Raw genomic sequence first — 24,719 nt, forward strand, 5'->3', positions numbered from 1 at the left:
AACACCAGTGTGAGACTCGAACAACAGAGATAAAAGTTTGGAATCGAGAAACCTTTCCCATAAAGGACCAGCTTTATTTTTCCTGTTCACATCCCCCAACAGATCTGTGCAGAGTATGTTGCTGATGACCAGAACCAAAAGGAACATTTTATTGCCTTTTGTACCAATCATGCTAAGGCTGGCTATGGTATGGAAAAAAAAAATCCAGATCTGCTCTTCCCTAGCTCTACAGCTAGAAAGAGAAAAACGTTGCTGATCACAGGAGCAGAGACTTAAAAGTCCCCAGGAAACAGGTAAGTGGAATAGAGAGATTACTCTGTACAGTGTTGCCCTAACAAAAGCATTCAGGGATTATCTTCACAGGAAACCAATTATTAAACAAACTAGAACGTCCGTGCAGGGGTCGGTAACTATTTCCAATTCCCCATTCCCCCATCCAAATGGGCACAAAGGGAATGAACCTTGGGGGAACTGGAGAGGCTTTCCTTGGCTTAGCTCAGAAGCTATCCAGAAGGGATCTTCCACCTTTCCCTCTTCTCCCCAGCTTCTCTCAGGCAGGCAGCTCTGGGACGCTGTTCCCCAGGCTGTTGGGGTGGTGGCAGTGCCGTGCAGCACACACGTCCCCATCAGAGCCCCTACCACCAGCGGAAGTGGGCGTAAGCCCGGTTGGCCTCTGCCATCTTGTGCAGCACGTGCTTCTTCTTGATGATGGGCCCTTCGTTGTTGAAGGCCAGGAGCAGCTCCTGGGAGAGCTTCTCAGGCATCAGCATGCGCCGGTGCTTGTTCTCCCTGCACTCAGTGATTAACCACTTCATGGCCAGGAAGCGTTTCCGATTGTCCTTCAGGGGGACTGGGACCTGGGAAAGATTTAAACCCTAAGAGTTATTGCATGTCGAGGGGGCAGGAGCCTGCTGTTCGCCAGCAGTTACACAGGTCCAGCTGGACACCACAGATTTACACCCTGCTGTTACTCCCACGGCAACATACAGCAACCTGTAGTGAAACTAGCTCTGGGGGTCCCGTGTGATCTGTGCCAAGTCACCTCGTCTGCCCATGGAAACTGGACTTTGCTACCAAAACAGAAATTCTGGTCTTGGGTACTGCATGCAGACACTGGCCTTTGTAAGGACCTCTGGCCTATTCGGGAATTGGATGCAGGCAGCTTTGTTCTAGCAGAAGTGAAATAGCCACCATTCCCCTGCACCAAATGACAATGAAATGGCAGCGTGTTTCATTTCTCCATCAGGTCTCGAGTGCTGCAGAGCCCGCATTTAGAGAAAGGTTCTGCTCCTGTTTTAAATCTTGCACTGTATCTAGTTAATCTTCTCTGCTACACTGACCCACCCAGGGCTTTGGGGCTTCTATTCAAGACACATCATGTAGCAAAGAGGATGCGACTGCTAGACCCAGGACTGCTGAGTCTTTTGCTGTGATCAAAAGGATCAGAGATCAGTCACCTCTGATTCCTTGGACAAATGTTTGCTGTGTACCCTACTTTTTACCTAGTCAGAGAAGCAGAGCCCCATGCTGCTAGGGGAATTGCCATGCTCACAGGCTAGGGTCCTGATCTTGGACAGGGTTTTTAAGTGCTGTTTTAATCCAGATTACAAACTGGCTCTCTTTCTGAGAGAGAGAAGTCCAAGCTGAAGGGGTGGCAACCACTGCATTTATTTCCCTAGCTAATTCTCCCCCAACCAGATGTGGTCCCAGGCCCCCTCCTTTCACCTGGTAGGTTTTGCCACCTTTCGTGATGTTGCTGAGTCCAATGATGGGCTGGCAGTTTTTCAGAGCCTGGTGGAAAATGATGTAAGGGTTGCATTCGATTTTCTCCTTCTCATCTTCTGGAGCTTTGTGGTACTTCTCCAGCTGCTTCCTCTTAATGGCCTCTAGAGTCTTGGGACAAAATCAAGAAAGGAGACATGAAGAGCAGAAGGATAATCCCATTTCATGGGGTAAGATCACTTTTGTAGGCACCCTATTTACGCTTGAGCCTGCAGCTTGTTTGCTAGCCCTGCAGGCAACAGGCCTGGCAGGGGCTCTCTGACTCAAGTTTTACTTCACCCTCCTCCAGCTCTTCAGTCTCTCTATCAGTCATTGCATTTGGGGTGAGGAGGACAAGTAGCACAGACCTGGGCCAGTGCAGTGCAGGGACAAAATGGAGACAAGCAATGCAGGTCTGTGTGCATTAAGCATCATCTTCTCCAAAGCCTGGAACTCAAGACCCCAGAGCCTGCATGTTTTTGTGTCACAAGCAATTGGCAATTTTGGGAATATTTAGACAATCTGTGTCCCCATTTCAGGGGCTGGAACAACACCAGATGAGACCACCAGCTAATACCCATTACTGTATGATAATGCAGGGGTAAAAACTGTGTCATACAGGTGACACATTTGTGGGACTTCATTGGAAAGGTATACAGAAAATAAGTCATGAAGGGAGTTATAAGGAAGATCTTTTGAGAGAATTATGCTCTTAAGGGTAGACAGTTTATGCATACATAAGGTTTAAAAGGTCCAAGAGACACTGAAGAATGGAAAGTGAGAGTTCTCAGTTAAGCTATCATCACTTGGTCTGTGAGCTGAACAAGGTTGAAACTTGTACAAAGTTTATGCCTGATCATGTAAAAAATGGTAACAATAAATGTACATGCAGAGGGAAACATGTTAGGATAGCACAGAAGACCTGAATTCTGGTAATTCCTAATTCCAGTGGGCTTGATGTCCCAGCCTTTTGTTCCATATTGTTTTAACCTACTAGTTAGAAGAAGCAAGAGTTCTCACCTGAGCCATGAGGCTTCTGGCCAGCACTTTATTTCCATTCTTCATCATCATATTGGTGAATTTGCTGTAAACACAAAGTCCAATGTGATCTGATTTAAATTCTTGTTTCATCACCTGCAGAGATAAGGTGTTCTTACCCCCCTTGTGCTTTTCCCATGCTTAAATCTGGGTGCTGCTAGAGCTGCTTGAATCATCTGTAACCATTGTCAGTCAGTGGACTGGCTTTGTGGGAAAAGACTAACCCAAAGAAATTGTGCTGTAAAAGAAGGCAACGTGCACCACAGCAAGTAAAGGCTGAGGAGGACAGCACAGCTCCCTGACATTCTGATTCCATGGGACCTAGCTGTAAGAGACAACACTTTCTCTGACCTGATCATAGGGTCGCTGAACACGGAGCAGGACACACTGGGAGGAGCTGCTTTTATGGGTTGAAGAGCCCTAAGCTCTTGTTTTTCCTTTTCTTCCTCAGACAGCTCATCCCAAGGCTTCCGATACAATTCCTTGTTCACTTCTGGCTCTAAGAAGCTGGGGTTGTAGCGAGTCCATCGCACTTGTGTCAGCCTGCAAAGAACAAGACGAGAAGGAGGGTTGAACATCAATATACCTGATAAGTCTTAGAGGGAATTTAGACAGTCATATGAACACATCTCAGAAGTGTATGTCAGATTTTAGAGGCATCTCCACCCTCACTACAGCAGAGGCTCTAACGAACTGGAAGGCTCACACTTTCTGAAGAACAATCCCCGCAATCCCACAGGGAGCCTCACTGCAGCTTCAGAAGTCAAACAGTGGCAACTCCTTTGCTGAACGCTGGAATAACTCTTTAAGTGTAACAAAAGCAGAGCGAGAGGCTCCCCTCAGGCCAGCACTGTTCCCTAGCAGTGGTTGTGCCTTGCTCCCACCCAGGTACACCAAAAAAAAGGAGCACGGCAGCATCTGGCCCTTGGCACCCCCAGGAGAGGAACCTCGTGAGGGCTGCGAGGTCCCAGCGTCTGGATGGCTTGAATAACTACACCAGCGCTAGCAGAAGGGGAACAAGAATCTTAAAACAGTTCTGTACGGAAATATTCAGCAGCAGGAGGCCGCATTTCGGGCACGTTGTGGAGAAAACCAAGGGCACCGCAGACATCCCCACACTCCTCCGACGCTGGCGGGACCCGGCAGCGCCCGCAGCTCCGGCCCCAAACCTCATCCCTCGCAAGGAAGCAGCCGGGAGGAGGCCGTTTATCACCCGTTTATCACCCGTTTATCCCCTCGGAACTAACGGAAAACCCCCCGCTCTTACCGGGGCAGCCAGGCCCGCAGCCGCCGGCCCAGCCCCGCCGCGCTGGGCGCCGCCATCTTACGCCGAGCTCAGGCCCCGGCGGCGGGGCGGAGCTGGGCTCGGGGCGGGGGGAACGGCCCGGCTGCGCCTGCGGGAAAGCGAATAAAAACCCCTAAAAAGTGCTGTCCTCCATACAATAAAACCCACTGCCCGCCCCCCGGGGGTGCCCCGAGGGCTGGCTCTGCGCAGGGGATGAGGGGGGCTCAGGGGGGTCTGGCCGCGGTGGATGGGGGCGTCGGGTGAGGGGCGCGGTGCTCGGGCACGGAGGGCTCCGCTCTGCCCCCACCCCGGGACACCGAGACCTCCGGCTGCGGGGTAGGGAACGGGGCAACGGGGCTCGCTCGTGGGCGGCCCGGGGAGGAGCCTGAAGCCGGCGGGGAGGCTCCGAGGCTCGGTTCTCGCGGAGCCGGGGCGGAGCCGCGGGCCGGGCCCGGCCGACAACATGGCGGAGGCGGAGGGGGAGAGCCTGGAGTCGTGGCTGAGTGAGTACCGCCGGGGCCCGCCGCCCAGCCCGGCCCCTCAGCCGCGGCCCCGCTCCCTCACACGCACCCCGGGGGCCCCTCGGTGCCCCTCGGTTCCCCTCGGCCCCTCCCGGCCCTCTCAGCCCCATCCCTGCCCCGCTTTCCCTCGCCTTCCACCGGGAGCCGCAGCGGGGGAGCGCCCCGGCCCCTGCCCCTCGCTGCGGGTCGGGGGGGACCCCGAGGCTGTGGCCGTGTGGGCACGGCAGTGCCGGGGGCCGGTGATCGGCGCTTTAATTCTTAAAACATCGGGCAGGGTCGCTCGGCACCTCCGAAGCTGTCGCTGCTGTGACCACAAAGGCTCTGCCCCTTCTCCTTCCCCCGCCGGGCTCGCTGGTAGCGCCGCGGATGGGCTGAGCGGTGCCCGTGAGGCTCGGGGCTGGAGGAATTTCCGAAATAAATCGCGTTCCTGTGTTATACAACCGTGTTTTTCAAGCAGGCGAGCTGCTCTCTCTGCCTAGCTGCGGTTGCAGGAGTTTTGGGCGTCCATTGGAAGGCTGCAGGCTGGAATATTTGAAAATCGTTGCTTTAGGAAAATTATTTCGTGTTACAGAACATCAGACGTTAGAGGCAGAAAGAAAATTGTCTCGTTCACCTCACAGCCATTGCCGAGCATCTCCCTGCTGCTTTCCTGTCCCTGCCCTTTGGCTGTGCGGAGCCTCAGCGCTGCGGGGTCTGGCCCAGGGCTGGAGGGGACTTGCAGGAATCGATCAGAACTGTCATTTTTTTCATATATTCCAATTACAGGGCTTCTGCTCCTGCCTCTGGGATGCAGTCTTGCAGATTGATAATTTATTACCTGGATTTTTTTTATATATATTTTTTAGAACAGCTACTTGTTCCATTACAGTGGTGAGCAAAGTTCCTAACTAGTTGGGTGCTGTGCAAGGAGCAGAATCCTGTCATTCCCCTCAGTGCTTCAGGATGTGAAATCTGGTGCCCTTTTGGAGCTGTACCTCCACTAACAGGATGAAATGATTCTTGTTCTTCCTTGAATTTTTATATAAAATTTAAATGCATATGTGGTATCAGCATCCATTACAGGAGTTATTGGCTAAACTACGTTTTCAGCTCTCACTTCTCATTTTAGATCAATCCCTTCTGTCCCCTTATAATTCTTGCTCCTCCTCTGAACTCCCACAGTTTGTCAATATCTTTCTGTTTAATTGTAGCCAGCGAGACACATGAAGGAACACCCACATACCTTCCTTTTAATCCTCCTCTGAGGAGGACTGACTCACCAAATTCAGCATGTGTGTGAAAATATCGAGTAGGAAGGATATTTTAGGCTGTGCAGGCTGGAAAGCTTCCTGGCTCTTTGCTTTGTGCTTTTTATTTATTTTTAATTGTGGAAGTTGAGAGAGGAGTTAGCTCCCTTGACCACGCAGTAGGATGCTCTGCCACTGAGAGCACAGCGTTACAAAAACCGTCCTTATTATAAGCAGCGCTGCCTGCTCCGTGTTGCAGTGAGCCTGATTGCAGAGCAGTGCACATTTTTTTTCAAGGCTTGAGCGTTGCTCTTGTTTACGATGATAAATTTATGCCTGGTCACTGCTACGGTGGTTTGTGCTGGTGTGATTGTACAGCTCCTCCCAGTGTAAGGAAGCATGGTTCACTTATTAAACGTAAATTACCGGAGGAGTCGTGCAGACCGGGAAGGCAGAGTGCAAAGGCTGGTGTGTCTGAGTGCTTTCACCAGCCCTCCTGAGGTTATTTGTCTTGTAACTATCAAAAAGATGTACGGTGTCTAACGCTAACCTTGAGGGTGTGCACCTGCCGTACCCTTATTGAAGGGAAGGGCCAGAAGTGTCAGCAGTGCAGCCAACCTCCCAGGCACAGGAGGATGGGAAAATCCTTGCCAGTGGTTTTTCTGTACTGGTGGTATGCAGCCTTCCAGGCTGCCCTGGCTTTTGGTCATCAGATGGAGTCCTAGACCCATGAAGTAACATCCTCGTGTCCTAATGCTGCAGCAGGATCTGTACTTCAGCCTGCCATGATCTAGCATCTTCATCTCCTGTCTTGTTTCAGGCAGTTGGGGTGAGAGAAGGAGATCCCTTCTATTCTCTCCCTGTCTGCAGCCTCTTCTTCTGCAGTTAATTGAAATAGAAGAGGAGGTTAGAAGGCAGTGTCAGGTGTACAAACACAGCAGGATGCTTTAACTTCAGTGCTGCCTGCTCTGCTGCTTCCGAAAGGAAGCTTATTGCATCACATTCATGTCAGGCTGGGGCAGTGTACAGGTATGTGACAGATGGAGGCAGCTAAAATACGATGATTTTCCTTTTTTTTTCCCCTCTAGTATCACCATGGGTCAGCATTCTGCTTGTCTTCGGTGAGCTACAGACAGAATCTGAATGTTAGGCTCTGATGTGCTTGGACAAGGCATTCTCAATTCATGTGCTAAGCCTGACAGGGAGAAACACTTTGCTGGGATGGCTTTTATCTTATCTCTATAGAGAAGTAAACTTGGGAAAATGAGCGTTCATTACCAGCCAATTAATATTCTCTGTATTCCAGAGCTGTTGTGCTATACAGAAAATAAGCACCTTTGTTTCACATGTAATGATGCATCTGAGCGTTGACTCATTAGTGTTTCGGGGTTTAGCAGAGCAATGAATGTTGAATGGCTCTGATGCTTAGGTCAAGTGTGAAGCAACTTTCAGACAATGCTGCGCTTAGGACCTATAAAGCGAACGAAGGCAGAGATGCTGAAGGGACTGGGCTAGTGCACAGACTGGTTTCCAAACTGCTGATTCAGATTTACTTGGGTGCCACTGTGAATGGGATTTTCAGGATGGGACCTCGTGGACAAGCATCTCCACAAAATCAAACTTCATAACCGGTACCAAAGGGGCTTGTTTTGGCAATTTCAACAGAGAAGCCAAGGATTTAATATTCTGTAGCACCAAACTCTTCTTCCTGGAACTAGTCCTTTCTTGGAAGGGTTGAACTCTATTTATAGGGCAGTAGTAGCTTCCTGCCTACATTTTAAGTTTTCTGCAAAAAAATAGAGGATTTGAGGTTATATCTTCACAGGCATGATGCAGCTTCACGTGGGGAGATGCTGAAAAGGTTAAGCAAGGTAAATTAGCTTGACTGGGATGCGGTGTTGACGTGGTTTGTACTGAGATCAGTAAGCAAGTCACTTAAGGTATCTGCACAAATCAATGTGTTGTCATGAAAAAACATCAATCTTCAGAGCCAGGGCGAAGTTTCTGATCAAGAACATTAACTTACAAAATAGGGCTTCATGTGGAGATTTTATGAATGTGCAAGATAGGGAGTTTCTTTGCGTGGAACATAACCTCCCTTCAGTAATGTCCCTCTCCTGGCAATTTACTATCTTTATGTGAGAGCTTCTGATGCAAAAAAAGAGGAATTTGAATCCAATATGAGTCTGAGAAATAATCCAGTGCCATTCCAAGAAATCTTGAATTTTAAAGCTGTTCCAAACGTCTCTAATATTGGCAAGGGCCTGTTGGTTACATTTTTCCATTTGTACCAGATCTCTCCCCTAATTTCAGGATGTGCCACCAACAAAGAGTTCATTTAGTTGAGTGTCCTTCCCTGTTTGTGCTCTTCCTGTTTTTATTAAATAAATACTATTAACTCCAGCCAAGAGCTGTATTTCTTTCATCTAGGCCTGCAGAGCAGCAGAGGTTCTCTGAAGCACTAAACCGTGCCCGATGCCATTTGACTTGCATGGAAAGGCTGTGGATTGTTACACGTCCATGTTTTCATGATGCTTCCAGGGCGTTGAGCAGCTGTGAGCGTGGTAATAAGGCTTAACTGCCTCATGTTTTGAGCAGTTGCTTGGCTCTGTAGCAGCTGCTTTTTAAAGTAAGCCTTTTTTGAATCTTTCAAGCTCAAAAAGTAGCTTGGTAGCTTAGCTGGCACAGTGAGATGTCACCCCACAGTTAGGCTTCCCTGGCTGCCTTCTTTGACTTATGGAGGGTCCCGTGCAGGTCAGCAGCAGATTCACTGGTGCAGAGTATTTTACAGATGCATCCCACGGAACAACTTGCTAAATTGCTTTACAACTGTTCTGTGGTGAGGAGGGAACCATGAGCAAACCTTGCAGGACTGCTGCAGGAGAACTGTGAAAGTGAGCTTTGAGCCTAGGTACTTGACAGTTGTTTTTATTTGCCTGTGGAAGGGTAAAAGGATACATTTTAACGGTGACAAAAAGTGATGCTTTGTAATGTTACGTGCATTATTTAATTATGCTTTCCTATATGATTGAAGTACAGACATGTGTGCTGTCTGTTTTGTTTTGTTGTTTGTTTTTTTTTTCCCTGTACTTCATCCCCTGCTCTATATGATCTGGCTATCTAATCCATTATTTTCTGTGTCTATTTCCATTAAAATTTTGAGGAATATTTCTTAAATGCCAGACCCTAGCTAGCTACAGTGCGTTGTTGCTTCCCATACAAGAAAGAAATCTTCATGTCCAGTCATCTCAGCTGGAAAATTAGATTAAAGCAGGAATCTTGTCTACTGTAAATTCAGTGCTCCATCAGTGAAGTAAAATGCATGAAGATACTTTCGTAACAAAAACAGATAGTGATAGCCTCAGGATTCTGCAGTCGTACAATAAGCGAGATGCCGGTGGCTGAGGGAGGATCCATCAGGAGCTTGGCACAGTCCAGGCAGTAGAGCATCAGTCTCTGTTTGAGCATGCAGGATTTGAATCCTTACTCACGTACAGGCTGTGGTGTTTATTACTTGCAAGAAGAACTCAGTGTGTAATAATAAATTTCAGTTCATAGTTCCCAGGAGAAATGATAAAGCGTCCAACAAATCACCTGACAGTCTAAAAACAAGTGTCAATGCTAAAAGACTTCTACTAAACATCCGATCTTCCAGCTCTCACTTCTACAAAGCTCCCAGGGAATACAAAAAGAATTTCCTACGTTGAAAATTGGAGGGTTTAGCCTTTAAGGAGTTTATTGTTATAGCCAAGAAAAGAGCATTTCAGGTAGAGGGAAGCAGAATGAGCTCAAATACTTTCTCTTGTACTTCCATTTACAATGCGGAAAAAGCATGTTTCTGAATACTTGACATTTGGCATCTGCTTTTTGGAAAGCTGTGATTCTTGCTGGATATTTGGATGCATCAACTTGGAAACACCCTTTCCCCTGACCAGACACAGCATGTGTCAACTTTTCTTCTTTTTTATAGTTGGCGACGGATGTCAAATGCCTTTCTCTAGGAAATGCATGACTTTTTATACCATTCCTTTTTGCTTGTTTGGTAACATATTTTCTTTCTCTTGCTGAAGATAAAGCCACTAACCCATCTAACAGGCAAGAAGACTGGGAATACATCATTGGATTCTGTGACCAGATCAACAAAGAGCTTGAAGGGTAGGTGTCCCAAACCACGTTAGACTTAGTAATTTAACATGCACAGTTTAAAATATGACATTTAATTATTGAAGTTTTTATTTTCTTACATATACTGATATCACAAGGAGGATCTGGCTGCAAATGAAACAAGGTGCTGTGAGGTTTGGTTTCCCTTCTGCAAAGGGAAGGTTTATCCATAGACTGAGTACTAGGAAAATATGAATCCTGCATCTGCCTCATGTCAACTTCTGCAGCTGCACGGTTCTTACCCAGGCAAACTCATCCTGTTTTTCAGTCTGTAAAACAGGGTTAGAACTTTCAGTGCTTGATGGGTCTTCACGTAAAATCTGTACAAACCTCCCAGTCACAGCATTCCTGTGAGCTAAGGAAGAAGTGTTTTCTTTTGGAAAAGGAAACTAATTCATGAGAAGTGATGTGATTTCCTGGGCTGGGGACTGTACTGGGAGTTGTTTGGCCCATCCCAAGGACAAATCTGGAATTGCTGGCTCAGAAGACCAGCCCTGCTTCCTTTTATACATGCAAACAGCCAGGCTTACAAAGATACCTTGAAGATTTGTTAGTCTCTGTACACTGATGAAAACATGAAAAGTACTAATTTCTTGTAATCGTGTGAAAGATCTCATTTAAACAGTAGAATTCTTGAAAGCCTGAAAATCCCTCAGTGTTTTCCCCTGCATTGTAATGGGCACCTGCTTTGTTTCAGGCCACAGATAGCTGTGAGACTCCTGGCTCACAAGATCCAGTCGCCGCAGGAATGGGAGGCAGTCCAAGCCTTGACAGTAGGTAGTCCTTGACCCTTCTCTTAAATCCAGCTATATATCATTTGACATTTTCCATGCAGAGTATAAGAGGAGCACCGTGTGTGTCAGTGGGGTTAGCTGGGGCAAGTTCTGGGGCTGAATTCCCTGCTGGGAGGGTGTGGACAGGGAGGGGGGGCACACTGCCTAACCGAAGTGTCCAGATTGTGCATTAGCAACAAAGCAGTTGGAAATAACTCTGTGTTTCAGCTGCTTTCATTTATTATCCTCAGATAAGACTTGTGTTTATTGTTGTGAGCCCTAACAGGGAGTGACTGACCCATACCCACATCGCTGGGAGTGGGCGAGCAGCCTGTCTTGGTGCAGCACTCCTAAAGACAAGGGATTTGTGCCTCTGTCCCAGAGCAGGGATCTGTGTCTCACTGATGTGGGTCCTTCAGCTCCCCTATAAGTTGGACACATCTAAGCTGTTATTGTAGGGTTTTGGTGTTTGTTTCAGCTCCTATTTCTGTTACTTGAATGCAGGTGCTGGAAGCTTGTATGAAGAATTGTGGGAGAAGATTTCATAATGAAGTAGGAAAGTTTCGCTTTTTGAATGAGTTAATAAAGGTGGTGTCTCCAAAGGTTAGTCCCTGAGCCTTACTATTTTATTTATTCTTTGTCTGGCCTCCATAAGCTAAAGGCAACATCCAGAATGTTTCCAGTGCTCTGTCTGCCTTATTGCATTTATTAGCAATAAGAACATTATTAGCAAAGAACATTTGTTAGTTAACTTTTTTGTGCTCTTCCTACTATTTTTCTCAGTATGTTTTGCCTATTTACTGTTGATACACAGCCCTTGTACTGTTACAATGCTTCATGTAACACAAGGGGTTTTAAGCCACCATTTTAAAGTGGTTAAGTGGTGGTTGGTTGTTTTCTTTGTTAGTTTTGTTTTTCTTGGGATGGGATTGGTGGGGGGACATGCCAGCATCACTGGAGGAGAGATGTGATCCTGAAATTAGAGCATGAGATATGGCAACACCACAGAGTTGTAATCCTCACCTTGCTGCTGACTTGCTGTAAAGAGTGCCTGGGCAAGTCCCTCGATATCAGTGATCAGCTTAATGCGGTGACAAATAGATAGAAGCACCCCAAGACATGATTAATACAGTGAAGTATTCCAAGATTCTTTCCTATAAGACACTGCAGGGGGCTGGTATCTCTATTGCTATAATTTTTAAATAGCAACACTTTGAAACTAACAGAGTATCTGCTCTTTCTTTTGCTGAAGATAGTCACAAAGCCTTTGCTGTTAATTCAGATATATTTGAGCACTTTTTCCTTTTAGCATCGCACCTTAGATCTTGGATTATACACCTCTTAATGTATATCACTGAACTCCCGTTCTCTGTGTGTGGGCTTTATTCTTAAAAAGAAATGAAGAATGTGGAGAATTTCCATCTTTTTTTTTTTTCCACATTTTTAGTACCTGGGAGATCGGGTCTCGGAAAAGGTGAAGACCAAAGTGATTGAATTGCTGTATAGCTGGACAGTGGCACTGCCAGAAGAATCCAAAATCAAGGATGCCTACTACATGCTGAAACGACAAGGTAGGAAGTCAGCTGCTCCTTCACACATTCTCTTCAGCCTGTGCTTGTAAGCCGGAGAGTCACACAACATACAACTTCTAATTAGATGAAGTCAAGGCAAACTGAGAGGAGATGGAACAAGGGAGAAGTTCCGAGTCTTTGGGAAAGCTAGTTGTTATACTGTGGGCTGGGTTGGGTCGGTCTTTTATTTTTTTAAACTAGATTAGTGAAACACCTTGCAAATGCTTTTGGTTTTGATTTGTAGGGTTTTATTTTGATTATTTTTCTCTGGAACTAGTTTTAAATGATTTAAGGACAATTTAAAGTCAAATAAGAGCATCCATGTAGCTTTTTGTGTTGTGTTGACCAGATCACTTTACAATTGTACCTTTTAAACTGATACAAATGTCTTGCATAGGCAAAGTGAAAAACACGTGGTAGAGAAGCATGTGGCTTCAAAAGGGAAAAATTAAAAAGGGTTCTGGGAAAGCTCCTGGGGGTAGAGCACAAATCTAGGGTTTGGCAATGGAACAAGCAGGAAAATTGGCTGTTTCCCCACTCATGGTTAGGAGTCTGCTCATCACCCCATCCTGCATTGCTGTCTGCTTTCCTGCTCAGCTCATTTTTACAAAGAAATGTCATGCCCTTGAGTTTGCACAAAGGTAGGTTGTCTGGGACTTTGTGTAGTGGCTCAGAAGCTAATGTGAAAGGGGAAAAGACAAATAGTGGGGAGCTACTGGTTATACTGAGCTCTTAGAGGAGCAGTATGGACATGGCAACACAGTTGCTGGGGTTTTGTCCTTTATCAAAGAAGGCGTTCTTTGTTTGGCTAGCATGCTCAGTGATTTTGATGCTGTATTGTGTATTGGAACAGTGTGCTAGTATCGGTGCACAGATTGGCAGCTTGTTCACTTTGACAGCAGCATGTGAATAACAGGATGCACGGCGTGGTGGGACTGCACTGCAAATCCATGTGGGTTGCCTTCTGCTTTCAGGGATTGTTATGTTTGATCCTGTGATTCCTGCGGACAAAACCTTGATTCCTTCTCCACCGCCTCGTCCCAAAAATCCTGTGTTTGATGATGAGGAGAAATCCAAGGTATAGTGAAGATTTTTATCATAATTACTGATAAAAAGCAATTGCTTAATGCACGTTTGGAATAAGGAAGGAAAGTACGCTAATACAGCTTTTATTTCTGGAGAAGTGATCTGTACTTTCAAAGAACTCATTGGTTTAAATATGACTGCTTTGTCTACATACCTAACCTGAAATCCAAGTGAAGACTTGTCTGCGTTATGATTATGTAGTTATTTGTTGTTATAGTGCCATCCTGCTGCAATACTAGAAGGCAGAAAATGTTTCAGACACGTTGCCAAAAATCATGTACAGGAGGAATAATTGCCCAGTGTCAAGTCTCTGCAGTATGACAGTACAGGTCCTGTGCAGAAGCAATAATGTAACAACTCATGGAAAACAACAAACCCAAAAATGATTCCTGGCTTTGTAAAGTGGTCTATATATGTTTTTCCCTGAACTGTTCCACTAAATTTTTCTTGCTGCTTCTGTTTGCCCAAGAGTCTTTGTTTCCTGAATATCATCATCTTGTCTTACAGCTTCTGGCCAAACTGCTGAAAAGCAAAAACCCAGATGATTTACAAGAGGCAAACAAGCTTATAAAATCCATGGTAAAAGAGGTAAGAACTTCCTGTAAGTGATTGGTCCCAGTCAGTGGTCTGCTTTGCAGGTTTTAAGCAATTTAACCCTATATCAGTGGAGAGCTTTAGGATCATGTGTATGGCAGAACCTTGGTTTCTTAGGCTTCAGGAGCATTTGTGTTGGTATGTTCCTTAGTTAAATTGCAGGGACTGAATGAAACTGACCATCAGTAATGGCCAACCTCTTCTTGTTTTCTTAAAACTTAAAAAACTTGCATCTAGTCCAGGCGATTTGGCATAAAAGGATGCTGTCAGATGACTTGATGACTTAGCAGGGCTGCATTAAATGAATGTGTTGGTAATTTTGACTCTAGCTCACTACCGGGAGATATTTGTATCACAGAAATGTCTGCGGTTGGTGTCCCTGATGAGACAGGGCAAGAAGTGGCAAGGATTGAATGCTGTGTTGAAATTAACTGCGTTCTTGTTGCTTGAGATGCTTTTTCACATCAGGGTTTGGTGGCAGCAGTTCTGTACTGCCCCTGGTTACCGAGAACTGAGTCATCAGACTGGGTCTTCTCACAAGCAGCCTCATGGAAACACCTTCCTGTTTGTGGAGCTGTGATGCATCCACCCATGGCAGGCATTAGAAACCCTGGAGTCCAGGAAATGACTCAGTGTGATTCTGGCAAAAAAAAGTATAGCTCCTAGACGGAAAAGAATGTATAGGTTTCCAAAATATTTCCATTCAAGCTTCTCCTGTCCCCAGGGCAGAGTCTCCTACATCTTTAGTTGGAATCTCAAATCAGAGATGGGTGGATATTTTCTACCAGAGTGTGCTGGTTGTTTCTAGTAAATCCTTTGTTTCAAACACATCTTTTTTTCATAAAATGTCAACAAGGAACAATAACAACAAACTCACATACCAAAAAAAATAATCTGAAAAGGTCAAAAAGGGACTTTTGGGAACATGGTGTTTTGAACACTTCTATTTTTAGTAGTATAATTATAAATTAAAATTTATTTAATGAGACTTTTTGGGAATACAGAGTTTTCTAGTGTTTCAGAATGGTAGTGAAAAGATGATCAAACAAAGCTTCACATGAATGGAGAGTGGTGTGGTGGTGGTGTTTTGGTGTGGTTTTTTTTTTTTCCTTTTTAGCTCAACTTTAAATAGACAGCATTTTACATGATTTTCAAATGATACCTGCTGTTGTGATGCTGTGGACCTTTACAGGAAAACTCACTTTTCATGTCTCTCTTTACACCCTGAAGGATGAGGCTCGGATTCAAAAAGTCACAAAACGCATGCACACGCTGGAAGAAGTAAATAACAACGTAAAACTGCTGAATGAGATGTTGGTTCATTACAGCAAAGAGGAGTCATCAGAGGCAGACAGAGAGCTCATGAAGGTGGGTCTGAGCTGCTGCTTCCCAGAAATACTGCAGTCGGTCCTTTTTTCTTCTTGTTCAGATTTCACTGAATTTTGCAAAGAATTATAGTGCAATAAAATGGAGAGCAGTGCCAAGAAACAAGAGCTGTCATTGGAAACAGCAGGCAAGAAAATAACCATATTTTTAATACTTTTCACCAAAGGACTCAGTGCCTTACAAGGATAGTGGGTAATAGCTCTTTTGCACATTTTTGAAGTCAGGTACAGCTGTTCTCCAAAGACGCAGTGTAGCAGAATTGAGAAGCTGCAATTTCTAATTCTTGGTACCATTAGAGCATAGTGGTTGTGGATAGTAATTGTCCCTCAGAGCATATCCTCAGAGCAGGATAAACCAAAGGCCTATGGGGGCAGAAAATACGTCCTCCTATGTAGCTGGCATTACAGGGTTGGGAGAATGTCAGGAAGATGAAAATTAAAACAGACATCAGAGTGTCAGTGTTTGTGCTGAATTAGGTTCTTTTGGATATTCCAGACATGGAGCATGAAATGTTTGATATCAGAACCAAATTTTTTGGAAGCTATTTGAAGTTGCACAGTTCTTCAATTTAGAAAAATGGTAGAGCAGTGTACTGAAATCGTTATACAAACACAAATGTTTGGGCTTGTCTGTTGGGCTGAGCCACATATTCAGTCCCCCATGCTGGTCTGTCTAACTCAGGGAGCCACAAAGATTCTTTAAATGAGCTTGGGGAGAAATGTTTACACCACTAGTTGATCCGTTTTAACTGTTTATAGCTTTTTATCTCAAACAGAGGTTTCCCTCAGCCCTCTTTTTATTGAGATAAAGTCAGCTTCTTTGCAACTGCTGCAGTCAGTTACATGGGGGTGGGTGGATAGGCTCAGAGCCTTGAAGAGTTGCACTTCATGTAGTTTTAAAATTTAAAATTATACTTTTGTTTAACAACAAGGTTGTGAAACAATGGTATGAAGCTTAAGAAAATGGTTTATTTCTGTGAAATGTTTCTTTCTTGTCACCTTTCTTCTGTGTGGTTGCAGACTGAGTAGAGGCTGCAGAATTCTGCTTTCTCATGCTTTTAGGGACAGCTGTAACACAAGGAACAAAAATCCCATTATGGACTAGAATAGGCTGAAAATGCTGATGTGAGGGAGGACTGAGAGGTGTCGTGTTGAAAATGCAGACTGGGCTCTCACAGTGGTGTAACACTTCTCAGCCCTGTTAATAGGGTAGGGACAGGGGATCTTGGCTGTCCTTCTACACTAGCCTGTCCAGCTCAAGGGAAGCTGGCTGCTCTGTCCTGGGCTTTCCACAGAATGCCTGGGCAGTCATTGTGCTGACTGGTATTGCTGACAGTGGCTCCTGGCTGATAAGACCCTCTGTCCTAATCTCTCTTCCCAGGAGCTCTACGAAAGGTGTGAAACCAAAAGACGGACGCTGTTCAAGCTAGCCAGTGAGACAGAGGATAATGACAGCAGCTTGGGTAAAAGAAGCTACACTTCTCCATTTTAACTGCAGTTGTGACCTGTGACTGTGCGAGGGTTCAGCAAGGGAACAGCTGCTGTAAAGATGCCTCTGTGGATGTGCTTTGCTTTGAGCAAAAAGACAAGATCCTTGCTCGTTATGCTTATCATTTACGTTCATGCAAGGAATTGGCATTATAGGAGGAGGCTGGGGGAGATGATGTGGAACAGCTGCTGCTTTGGAAGGGGAAGGGAGTTACTGTGGAGAACAAAGCCTTGGAGTCATTTTCATCATAACTGTAACGTATGTGGACCTAGAAAGGTCAGGGTCTTGCTTAGAGAAGCATGGCAGACAGAATAATGGAACTCATAGATAAATAATTGTGTTTTTTCTTGCTAATTATTTAGCTGTTAAACGAATCCTGTCAGCATTAGTGACTAAAGTCTTGGAGGTTGTTTTTGTCTCTCTTGCCTGTAGGGGATATTCTGCAGGCCAGTGACAACTTATCCCGTGTGATAAATTCCTATAAAAAAATAATAGAGGGGCAAGTGATCAATGGTGAAGTGGATCTCCCTGTGACGTCAGCAGTGGAAGGTAAATTCCTGGGAAGCCAACTGTTTAATTTTGAATCCTACAATTTTGTCTTCCAGACAGGGTTTCCAATTAATTGTGATAAAGTAGGCTATTGATGGTTCCTTTGGCCAAGACTTTATGAATAAGAGGGGAATGAGGCAGCTCCCAGGCAGTGGATAAACAATTATGGACATGGGCTACAGTGCTACAGCTTTGCATTTTCCATTGGTGGTTGGTTGTAATTGTAATGTCTGATAATATTAGTAGCAAACCAGCATCCAAACAGTTTGTGTGCCTGAAGTTCTCATACATTTGTCTTTGCGTTTGTTCTACTTCTTAATGGTGACATGTAAGAAGAGGAAAACTTCATCAAAAGGACAAGAGGCGGAGGGTGGGAGCCAGGCCAGGGGTCGTGTCCTGGTTTTGCCAGCAGTTCCATTTGTGCATTTAGGCCAGTTGTCCAGGGATTTCAAAGGTGAAGCTGAAATGTAAAGTGGACGTGTTGTGTGTGGCAGGATTGCCACTTGGGAGTTACTTCAACATTTCTGCATGAAGAGCAATAGAGGAAATGCATAATGTTGTCTGACAGCATCCTATTGCAACAAGACTGTCCTAAATATGAAGGGGATTCTAGATCCAGACTGCATATGTTTTCCTTGACTCCGGCTTTCTGGTAGCCTTAGTTCTGGAGGATCTCCCAGAGTCTGATCTGAGCTCAAAAGATTTTGAAAAGACTACAAGAAGTGCTGGGGAAAGAGCAGGTGTCGCTTTTCAGATATTAATTTCCTACGTATCTGGGTTGATTACTTAACTTGTGGTCAGCAAATGGTTAGCTGGACAGTGTGAGGGCTTTCTCCTTCATTTATAAAGAGCAGTAAGCCACAACTAAGGGGGGAATCCATGTTACCTAAACCATCTCGCTGATTTCTTCCATATGATGTGCTTGCTCGGAGCCTTTTGCCTTCTTTCCTAGTAGTGCTCTTCTGTCTGCTGCAGGGAGTAACTCCACGAGTAACCTCAACACCCTCATTGACCTTGCTGGATTGGATGTCTCCGGCACGCCGCCGCCTCCGATGCCGCCCACCACCCTGACGCCAGCCCCCCCGGCAGCCCCGGCCCCAGCAGAGATCCCCATCCTCCCACCTCCTCCACAGACGTTTGCGCAGTTGCGGAGCAGTTCCTTGAGCCAAGTGGAAGCTGCACCTGCTCAGCAGAGCAGCACTGCCAACTCCCTTTCCTTGCTGGATGAGGAGCTTCTGTGCTTAGGTAAGAAGACACTGAGGGGCCCAGAAAAGGGTTGCTCAATTCATGCTTCTAAAAGTCCACTTACTTCCTCCAGCATGAGTTTGAGGAGCATGAGATGCCTTTGATTTTGGCCACACCAGATTCTTCCTGCTCTTGTCTCCTCCAGTAAGTTTACTTAGTGAGCCCTTAGGGCTGTCCTGGATCTTGGTAGGTAGAGTTTGAGGGATGGTTGAGAGAGGTTGGCGATTGAGATGGTGCAGTTGGGAACAGTAACCTGTGCTATTCCCTAAATATTTATATTGGGATATCTTTCCTTGCTGGGATTCTGCTCAATCCTGCATGTCTTCAGATCTGTTATTTCTAGAGGAGTCCAGAGGATTTGAGACACTCCCTTGAATCATCCTGAATAGAAGAACTGATCAGTGTTAAACTCTGGTGTTCCCAGAGTAGGCAGCAAATGAAATAACCGTTGTGTGTGATTACAGTCTGATCTCTGCAGGTGCATAGGCATTGGTGCTGATTTCACTGCTGACTTCATGGCTCTGCTAAAGAGCAAGTTGCCCTAGAGGAACTGCTTGGTAGGAGCCTGCAGAATTCCTGCCCATGAAGCCCAGATCTGAATAGCAGGAGATGCCATAAATCAAAATCGGGATGAATTAGGGGGGCCGTGTGCAGGATGTTGGCTGCTGGTGCTGTTGGTCCCTTTTCATCATCACAGACTTGCAATGCATTTCAGTTTTTCACTAGACTTTTGGTCTCTTGCAGGGCTGAATCAAGTAGTTTGGTACTGAAACAACTTCCAAGTGATGACACCTAACTCATTTTCCGCTCCAGTAACCTATTTGTTATTTTTCCTTTTAGGCCTGAATGACCCAGCCCCTGCAGCAGTGAAGGAGACATCAGAAAACAACCAGTGGAGCATGTTTGAGGTACAAAGGAGGGAATTTCTCAAGGGAAGGGAGGGAGGCTTGCTAGCGTGGGAGGTCTCAGGGCACACTTTGTCACCTTGGAGAAGAATGATCACACACACGAGCGGAGGGGCGGCTGTTCCGGAGGGGAAGTCTGGCTTGGTCCCAAGATCTGGGATAGCTGTGTCTGAACAGAGTAAATACCCCTGAGTGTGGCTGTCTCAGTTTCCAGTCTGTCCCCCATGATGTTAGCACTTCCTTTGCTTAAATTACAGATCAGATGTAGTCCTGACATAGGCCGCAGACTTTGCTGCTTGCCACCCACCACCTGTTTTTGCGGTAAATCTCTCTCCCTCTGTAACAGTGCCACCTCTACAACAGGGGACAGCAGTGAGTTACAGCATGTACTTGTCCTCTCTTGCAGAACGACCAATTGGACCTGGATTTCTTTAATCCGAAGACGGTGACTGTTGCTTGCAACCCTGCAGGGAACCCTCTTCTCCATCACACATCCCAGACCACATGTGGAACGTCGGTGCCGCTGCCTTCTGCTTTCACAGCCTCTCAGACTGCTTCCAGCATCCCTGCACCTATCTCAGCACCATTTGCATTCTCTGCTGGACCAGCTGCACCTGTGGGGCCTCCCAAGACTGTTCCAGCTGCTCCTGGGTACTTCAGCTCATCTGTGGGGAGCAGTATGCCACATAAGATAGATGCGTTAGGACAACTTCTTGAAGAAGCCAAAGGGTAACTAAAACTGCTAGACTTCCCTTTGTCTTTGTGGTTAGAAAACCAAGCTTGCTGCAGTGTTGGGCTCAGAGATAGATGTTCAACTCTCTAGTTTGGTAGAAATGTGTGACTGGGATGTTTATGAACTGAGTTCCATCTTCAGCAGGGCAATGCAGACACTACCAGGTAGAGAACAGCTGCACTATTGCCTGATTTAAGTCTGCAACATGAAGTTAGGCTGCTAAGGTAGAAAGGCCTTTGGCCATCGTAGTCTTGCCCACCTTTGCCCAGGTGAGGCTCTGCTTTCACCTGGACCTAGTGATGCTTAATCCTACCAACACCACTTTCCTTGTAGGCCTGCTTCTTACAGGAGACATCACTGAGTCGCAGACTCCAAACTGGCTCCAGGCCCGTTTTGTCCTTGTGATTTGCTGTTAGCTCTGGGTTCGTGGTGAAATGCCTGCTTTGCTTTCAGCTTAATTTTCCCATGTTTTTTGTCTTCTAGGACTGCCACCCAAGGCATGGCAACTCCCTCAGTGTTCCCTGGGGTTACTTTGCCAGCCGCTGCCACCTCTTCTCCATTAATAGCACCTGCAGGGCTGCCAGTCACTGCCCCAGGAGCCCCTCCAATGCCTTTCCCAAGCAGCTGCCCTGCTGGCTCAGGGAGCCCTCTCTTCCAGCCAGCATCGTTCCAGCAGCAAGGCAGTCCTATGAAAGCACCTGAAATTTCTTTGGCCAATGTTCACGTTCCCTTGGAATCCATTAAACCTAGTAAGTACTTCACGTTTTTCACCGTTCTCTGAACATTTTTTAAAAGCAAAGCTCCCTGACTAAGCTAATGAAGTGGAGAACAGGGATGAGAAATCCCAGCCACGCATCAGATTGTCTTCTGCAGCGTACACCTGCATTCCTCTCCTCTCTCTGTGGCAGGCAGCGCCCTCCCGGTGACGGCCTATGACAAAAACGGCTTCCGAATCCTCTTGCATTTTGCCAAGGAGTGCCCCCCAGGACGGTCGGATGTGCTGGTTGTGGTAGTCTCGATGCTGAACACGGCACCGCTTCCTGTGAAGAACATTGTGCTGCAGGCTGCTGTCCCAAAGGTAGGGATGCATGGTTCGGACCCACAGCAGAGTGAATCCGCGCTTTCAGGAGGGCCTGGGTGCGGACTCAGGGACTCGGATGCAACAACCTGGTTCTGCCTTTCTGTAGGCAGTGCTCTGCCTGCTTCCAGAACATAAAGGTGGTTGTCAGAGGCAGAAAACACTAAATAGGATAAGATTAAAACTTCAGGTAGTATATATTTTCTTTTTTAATCAATCCAGCTGTGTCTGGCTATGAAGATGGCCCACAGCATAATGACAAGACTGTTCTGTGGATAGAGCCATCCCTGAGGTCCTTGAGAATCAGAATTTCTTGAAGACACCTTAAATTTGAAAATACATTCCATTCTGGTTCTTACTGCACCTACATAATTCCAGGTGGCTGGTTCATGTTTTGAAAGCTGTCCCGGACAGCTATGATCTGCCTGCCATGAAAATGCTTGTGTTTAAAACCTCTGCCATAAGAGCACTCGGGTAGGAAGGTGCCATTGGTGTTCACCTGACCAGTGTTTTTACTCTGGGCTGACTTGTTGGGACTGATTTGTTGGTCTTCCTGTTCCTGTTATATTGTGTAAGTGGGCTGGCTCTTGTCTCCTCATTCTCACATGTGGATGGATTTCCTTCAGCTTGGATGTCTGTTGTTATCTCCCCAGCCTGTGCATACATCTTCCATCCTCCCCAAGGTAAGAGGTACTCCCTGAGGTTCCACTTCTGTTTGTTTGTTTGCAGTCCATGAAAGTGAAGTTACAACCACCCTCTGGCACAGAGCTGTCTCCATTCAATCCCATCCAGCCACCTGCTGCCATCACCCAAGTCATGCTTCTGGCAAATCCTACAAAGGTGAGAGGGGCAGACTGTAATGGAATGGGATTTATCCTGTCCTTTTCAGCCAAAATTGATGTAAGCTGAATTCTTCAGGGAGTTTGGACCAAACCTCTGTGCAAATGCAGCTGTTATTTCTTAAGTTGCTCTCCAGAGGTGGTCAGTGCAGCATCAGATCAGTGGCGTTCCAATTAAAGGCTAGAGTGAGCCTGTACGTAGTCTCTTATCCCACAGACTTTTTCAGCAAGGAAAGAGGTGAGAAGACCCTGCATATTTCTCCCAGCAAAAGGGCAACAGTCAAATAAGGGTCAACTTCAAGGGGGAACAATCAGAGCTGCATCAAGAGCTTGTCTTAATTCCCGTGTGCGCTGGAAGTGCTCTGCTTTGGTGATAATTAGTGTGATGTGAAATTAGGTGGTGCTGTAAGAATACTTCTGTGGTGTTGAGGCTATATACAGCCTGCCAGAACTGAACAAACAGGCTAATTAATGTCAGATCACGTTCCTTCCCTTTGGCATGTTATGAGAGGTACCTGTGACCAGTGAAATGTCATTAACACTTTCCTGTCTGCTCATTGTGCTAGGAATACCTGAATAGCTGTGGAAACCCCTACTGGAGTTAGTCATTTAAGTAACCTGCTCCATAAAGCTCAAAGCCATGTACTGTAGTAGTTTCTAATTTTTTGACAAATCTAGATGTTACTAGTTGAGAATTACAGCCAAAATGTCTTTAAGGTATCAGCTGAAAGCTACAAGATCCAAAAGGGTAAGCATCAGAGGGGTTTGGTGTATTGTTGAAGGTTTCACTTTGTGAAGCGCAAGGAGATCCCCGCACTGAAAGACTGTTTCCACCACTGGTTACTGCTTACTGGGAATTTTGCAGAGCAGGAACTGTTTTATCTTCCTGTACATGATGTGCACTACTCCAGCAGCATTCTTCAGGCTCACTGGAGAGCAGCTGAGCGATGAGTGCTGGCTACACATACATCAAACTATTAGTGCAGATCATTTCTGCTTTTCTCCTACTGTTTCGTGCTAATCAATAAAGCTTATGTGTTTTAAAAACTGTAACATAAATAACTCAGGTTTGCTAAGTAGCTGAAGTAAGCCATGAACATACCATAGCCCTCTTCTCCCTGCTACGTGCAGTACAACTGGTGTAATTTCTGTAGAGCTGTAGCGGTGAAATGTTTTGCTCAGGAGCAACTGAGGCTATTCTCACATTGCTCTTGTTTTTTGTCTTCCCTGCAGGAGAAGGTGAGGCTGAGGTACAGACTGTCCTTCACACTGGGAGACCAGCCCAGCACAGAGGTTGGCGAAGTGGATCAGTTTCCCCCAGTAGAGCAGTGGGGGAATCTATGACCTTAGGACACTGCCAGAGACTCTGTGACAGGACCAGGAAAGGATCCCACAGGACTGGAATGAATGTGACGTGGGGAGGGACACACATGCTATCCACTGGTGATGTTCAGCTTTGTTTACATGTCCTGACCACTCTGCTTGTAGCTTTAGTCCAGAATGTTTTACCCCACGCTGAAGGGGTCCTGGGACATTTTTGCCAAGCATGAACTGAGAGGCAGCCAGTGCTGGTTGCTTTTATCTTGGCCTCTGGGTGAATCTGGTTCTATCTTCCACTCTGTTAAACTTGAAGTTATTGTATTTTGAGGGGAGACCTGTCAACAGAAGGGGATTTAGTTGGCGTGTTCCTGTACTGCTGTCCAGAGATACCTACAGGCTGGTGGGGTAATGATGCCACCTTGAGCTTTCTCAGTGCAGAGCCCTTACACGTGCCCTCCCTTGGACTTCTACCGCCTCAGTGCCAGACTGGACCCGCTAAGCATGTGAAGCAATAATGCTGGCTCCGTGAGGGAACGCTTCTTTTGTACACTGAAATGGCACTTAGCTCCCTTCCTCCCCCTCCTCTGCTTCGTTCCCGACAGTCGATGTAAGCAGGCCCCAGCTCTGTGTTGCGTACCTTTAGTTAAGATATTTATTTTATAGTGCTAGCTGCCTGCCTCTTGTACCCATTTTGGGCAGCTGGGGCTGTTTTGTATGCAAATAGCTACACCGGTTATTTTTCTGCCCTCATTGCATTCCATAGCGAGGGGAGGAGAGGAGACGTGCGGGGAGGAGGTGCGCCCATGGGGCTGGGAAGCGGTTGTCAGTGTTGGTGGAGGACAGCACCTGGGGTGCAGAAGTGTCCTTACAGCCGCTCAGCAGGCGCAGTGACTGAATCCAGGGATAAGGGGAGGTGCCCCTCGGGTGCCCTCATGCAGGCAGTATTACGGGGTTGTACTGAGAGGAGTACGGTGAAACACACGATGTAAATAGTAGAGCTCTAGGATGGCTGAACAGAACCAAGCAGGCAGTGAAAGGAAAGAAGGCTCCGCTGGGCTGTGCTGGTGCATGTGCTGGGCTTAATGCCCTGTTTTATTTGTTCCCTCTATGAAGTGGCTAAGTGCAATCATCTCCACAAGGTGGAAAGCAGTTTTACC

At 46.3% G+C, this 24,719-nt stretch overlaps 2 protein-coding genes across 2 annotated transcripts; one reads left to right on the plus strand and one right to left on the minus strand.

The window, feature by feature from the left end:
- Positions 1 to 71: 71 nt before the first annotated feature.
- Positions 72 to 4,269, minus strand: MRPS7 (mitochondrial ribosomal protein S7). The gene is made up of 5 exons (XM_082775163.1): positions 4,067 to 4,269; positions 3,151 to 3,342; positions 2,782 to 2,845; positions 1,726 to 1,893; positions 72 to 857 (listed from the first exon to the last, which is right to left on the minus strand). The coding sequence occupies exons 1-5, from the start codon at positions 4,120 to 4,122 to the stop codon at positions 636 to 638; spliced, it is 702 nt and encodes a 233-aa protein (XP_082631289.1). The 5' UTR covers positions 4,123 to 4,269; the 3' UTR covers positions 72 to 635.
- A 167-nt stretch (positions 4,270 to 4,436) lies between these two features.
- On the plus strand, positions 4,437 to 24,127 carry GGA3 (golgi associated, gamma adaptin ear containing, ARF binding protein 3). The gene is made up of 17 exons (XM_082775160.1): positions 4,437 to 4,587; positions 9,902 to 9,986; positions 10,693 to 10,768; positions 11,273 to 11,371; positions 12,216 to 12,339; positions 13,314 to 13,417; positions 13,933 to 14,013; positions 15,250 to 15,387; positions 16,786 to 16,867; positions 17,326 to 17,442; positions 18,418 to 18,687; positions 19,528 to 19,595; positions 19,999 to 20,321; positions 20,809 to 21,074; positions 21,234 to 21,403; positions 22,133 to 22,243; positions 23,476 to 24,127. Exons 1-17 carry the CDS (start codon positions 4,548 to 4,550, stop codon positions 23,584 to 23,586), a joined length of 2,265 nt encoding a protein of 754 aa, XP_082631286.1. The 5' UTR covers positions 4,437 to 4,547; the 3' UTR covers positions 23,587 to 24,127.
- Positions 24,128 to 24,719: the final 592 nt, after the last annotated feature.

The sequence above is a fragment of the Aythya marila genome (assembly GCF_965140915.1).
Source record: "Aythya marila genome assembly, chromosome: 18".
Taxonomy (NCBI): Eukaryota; Metazoa; Chordata; class Aves; order Anseriformes; family Anatidae; genus Aythya; species Aythya marila.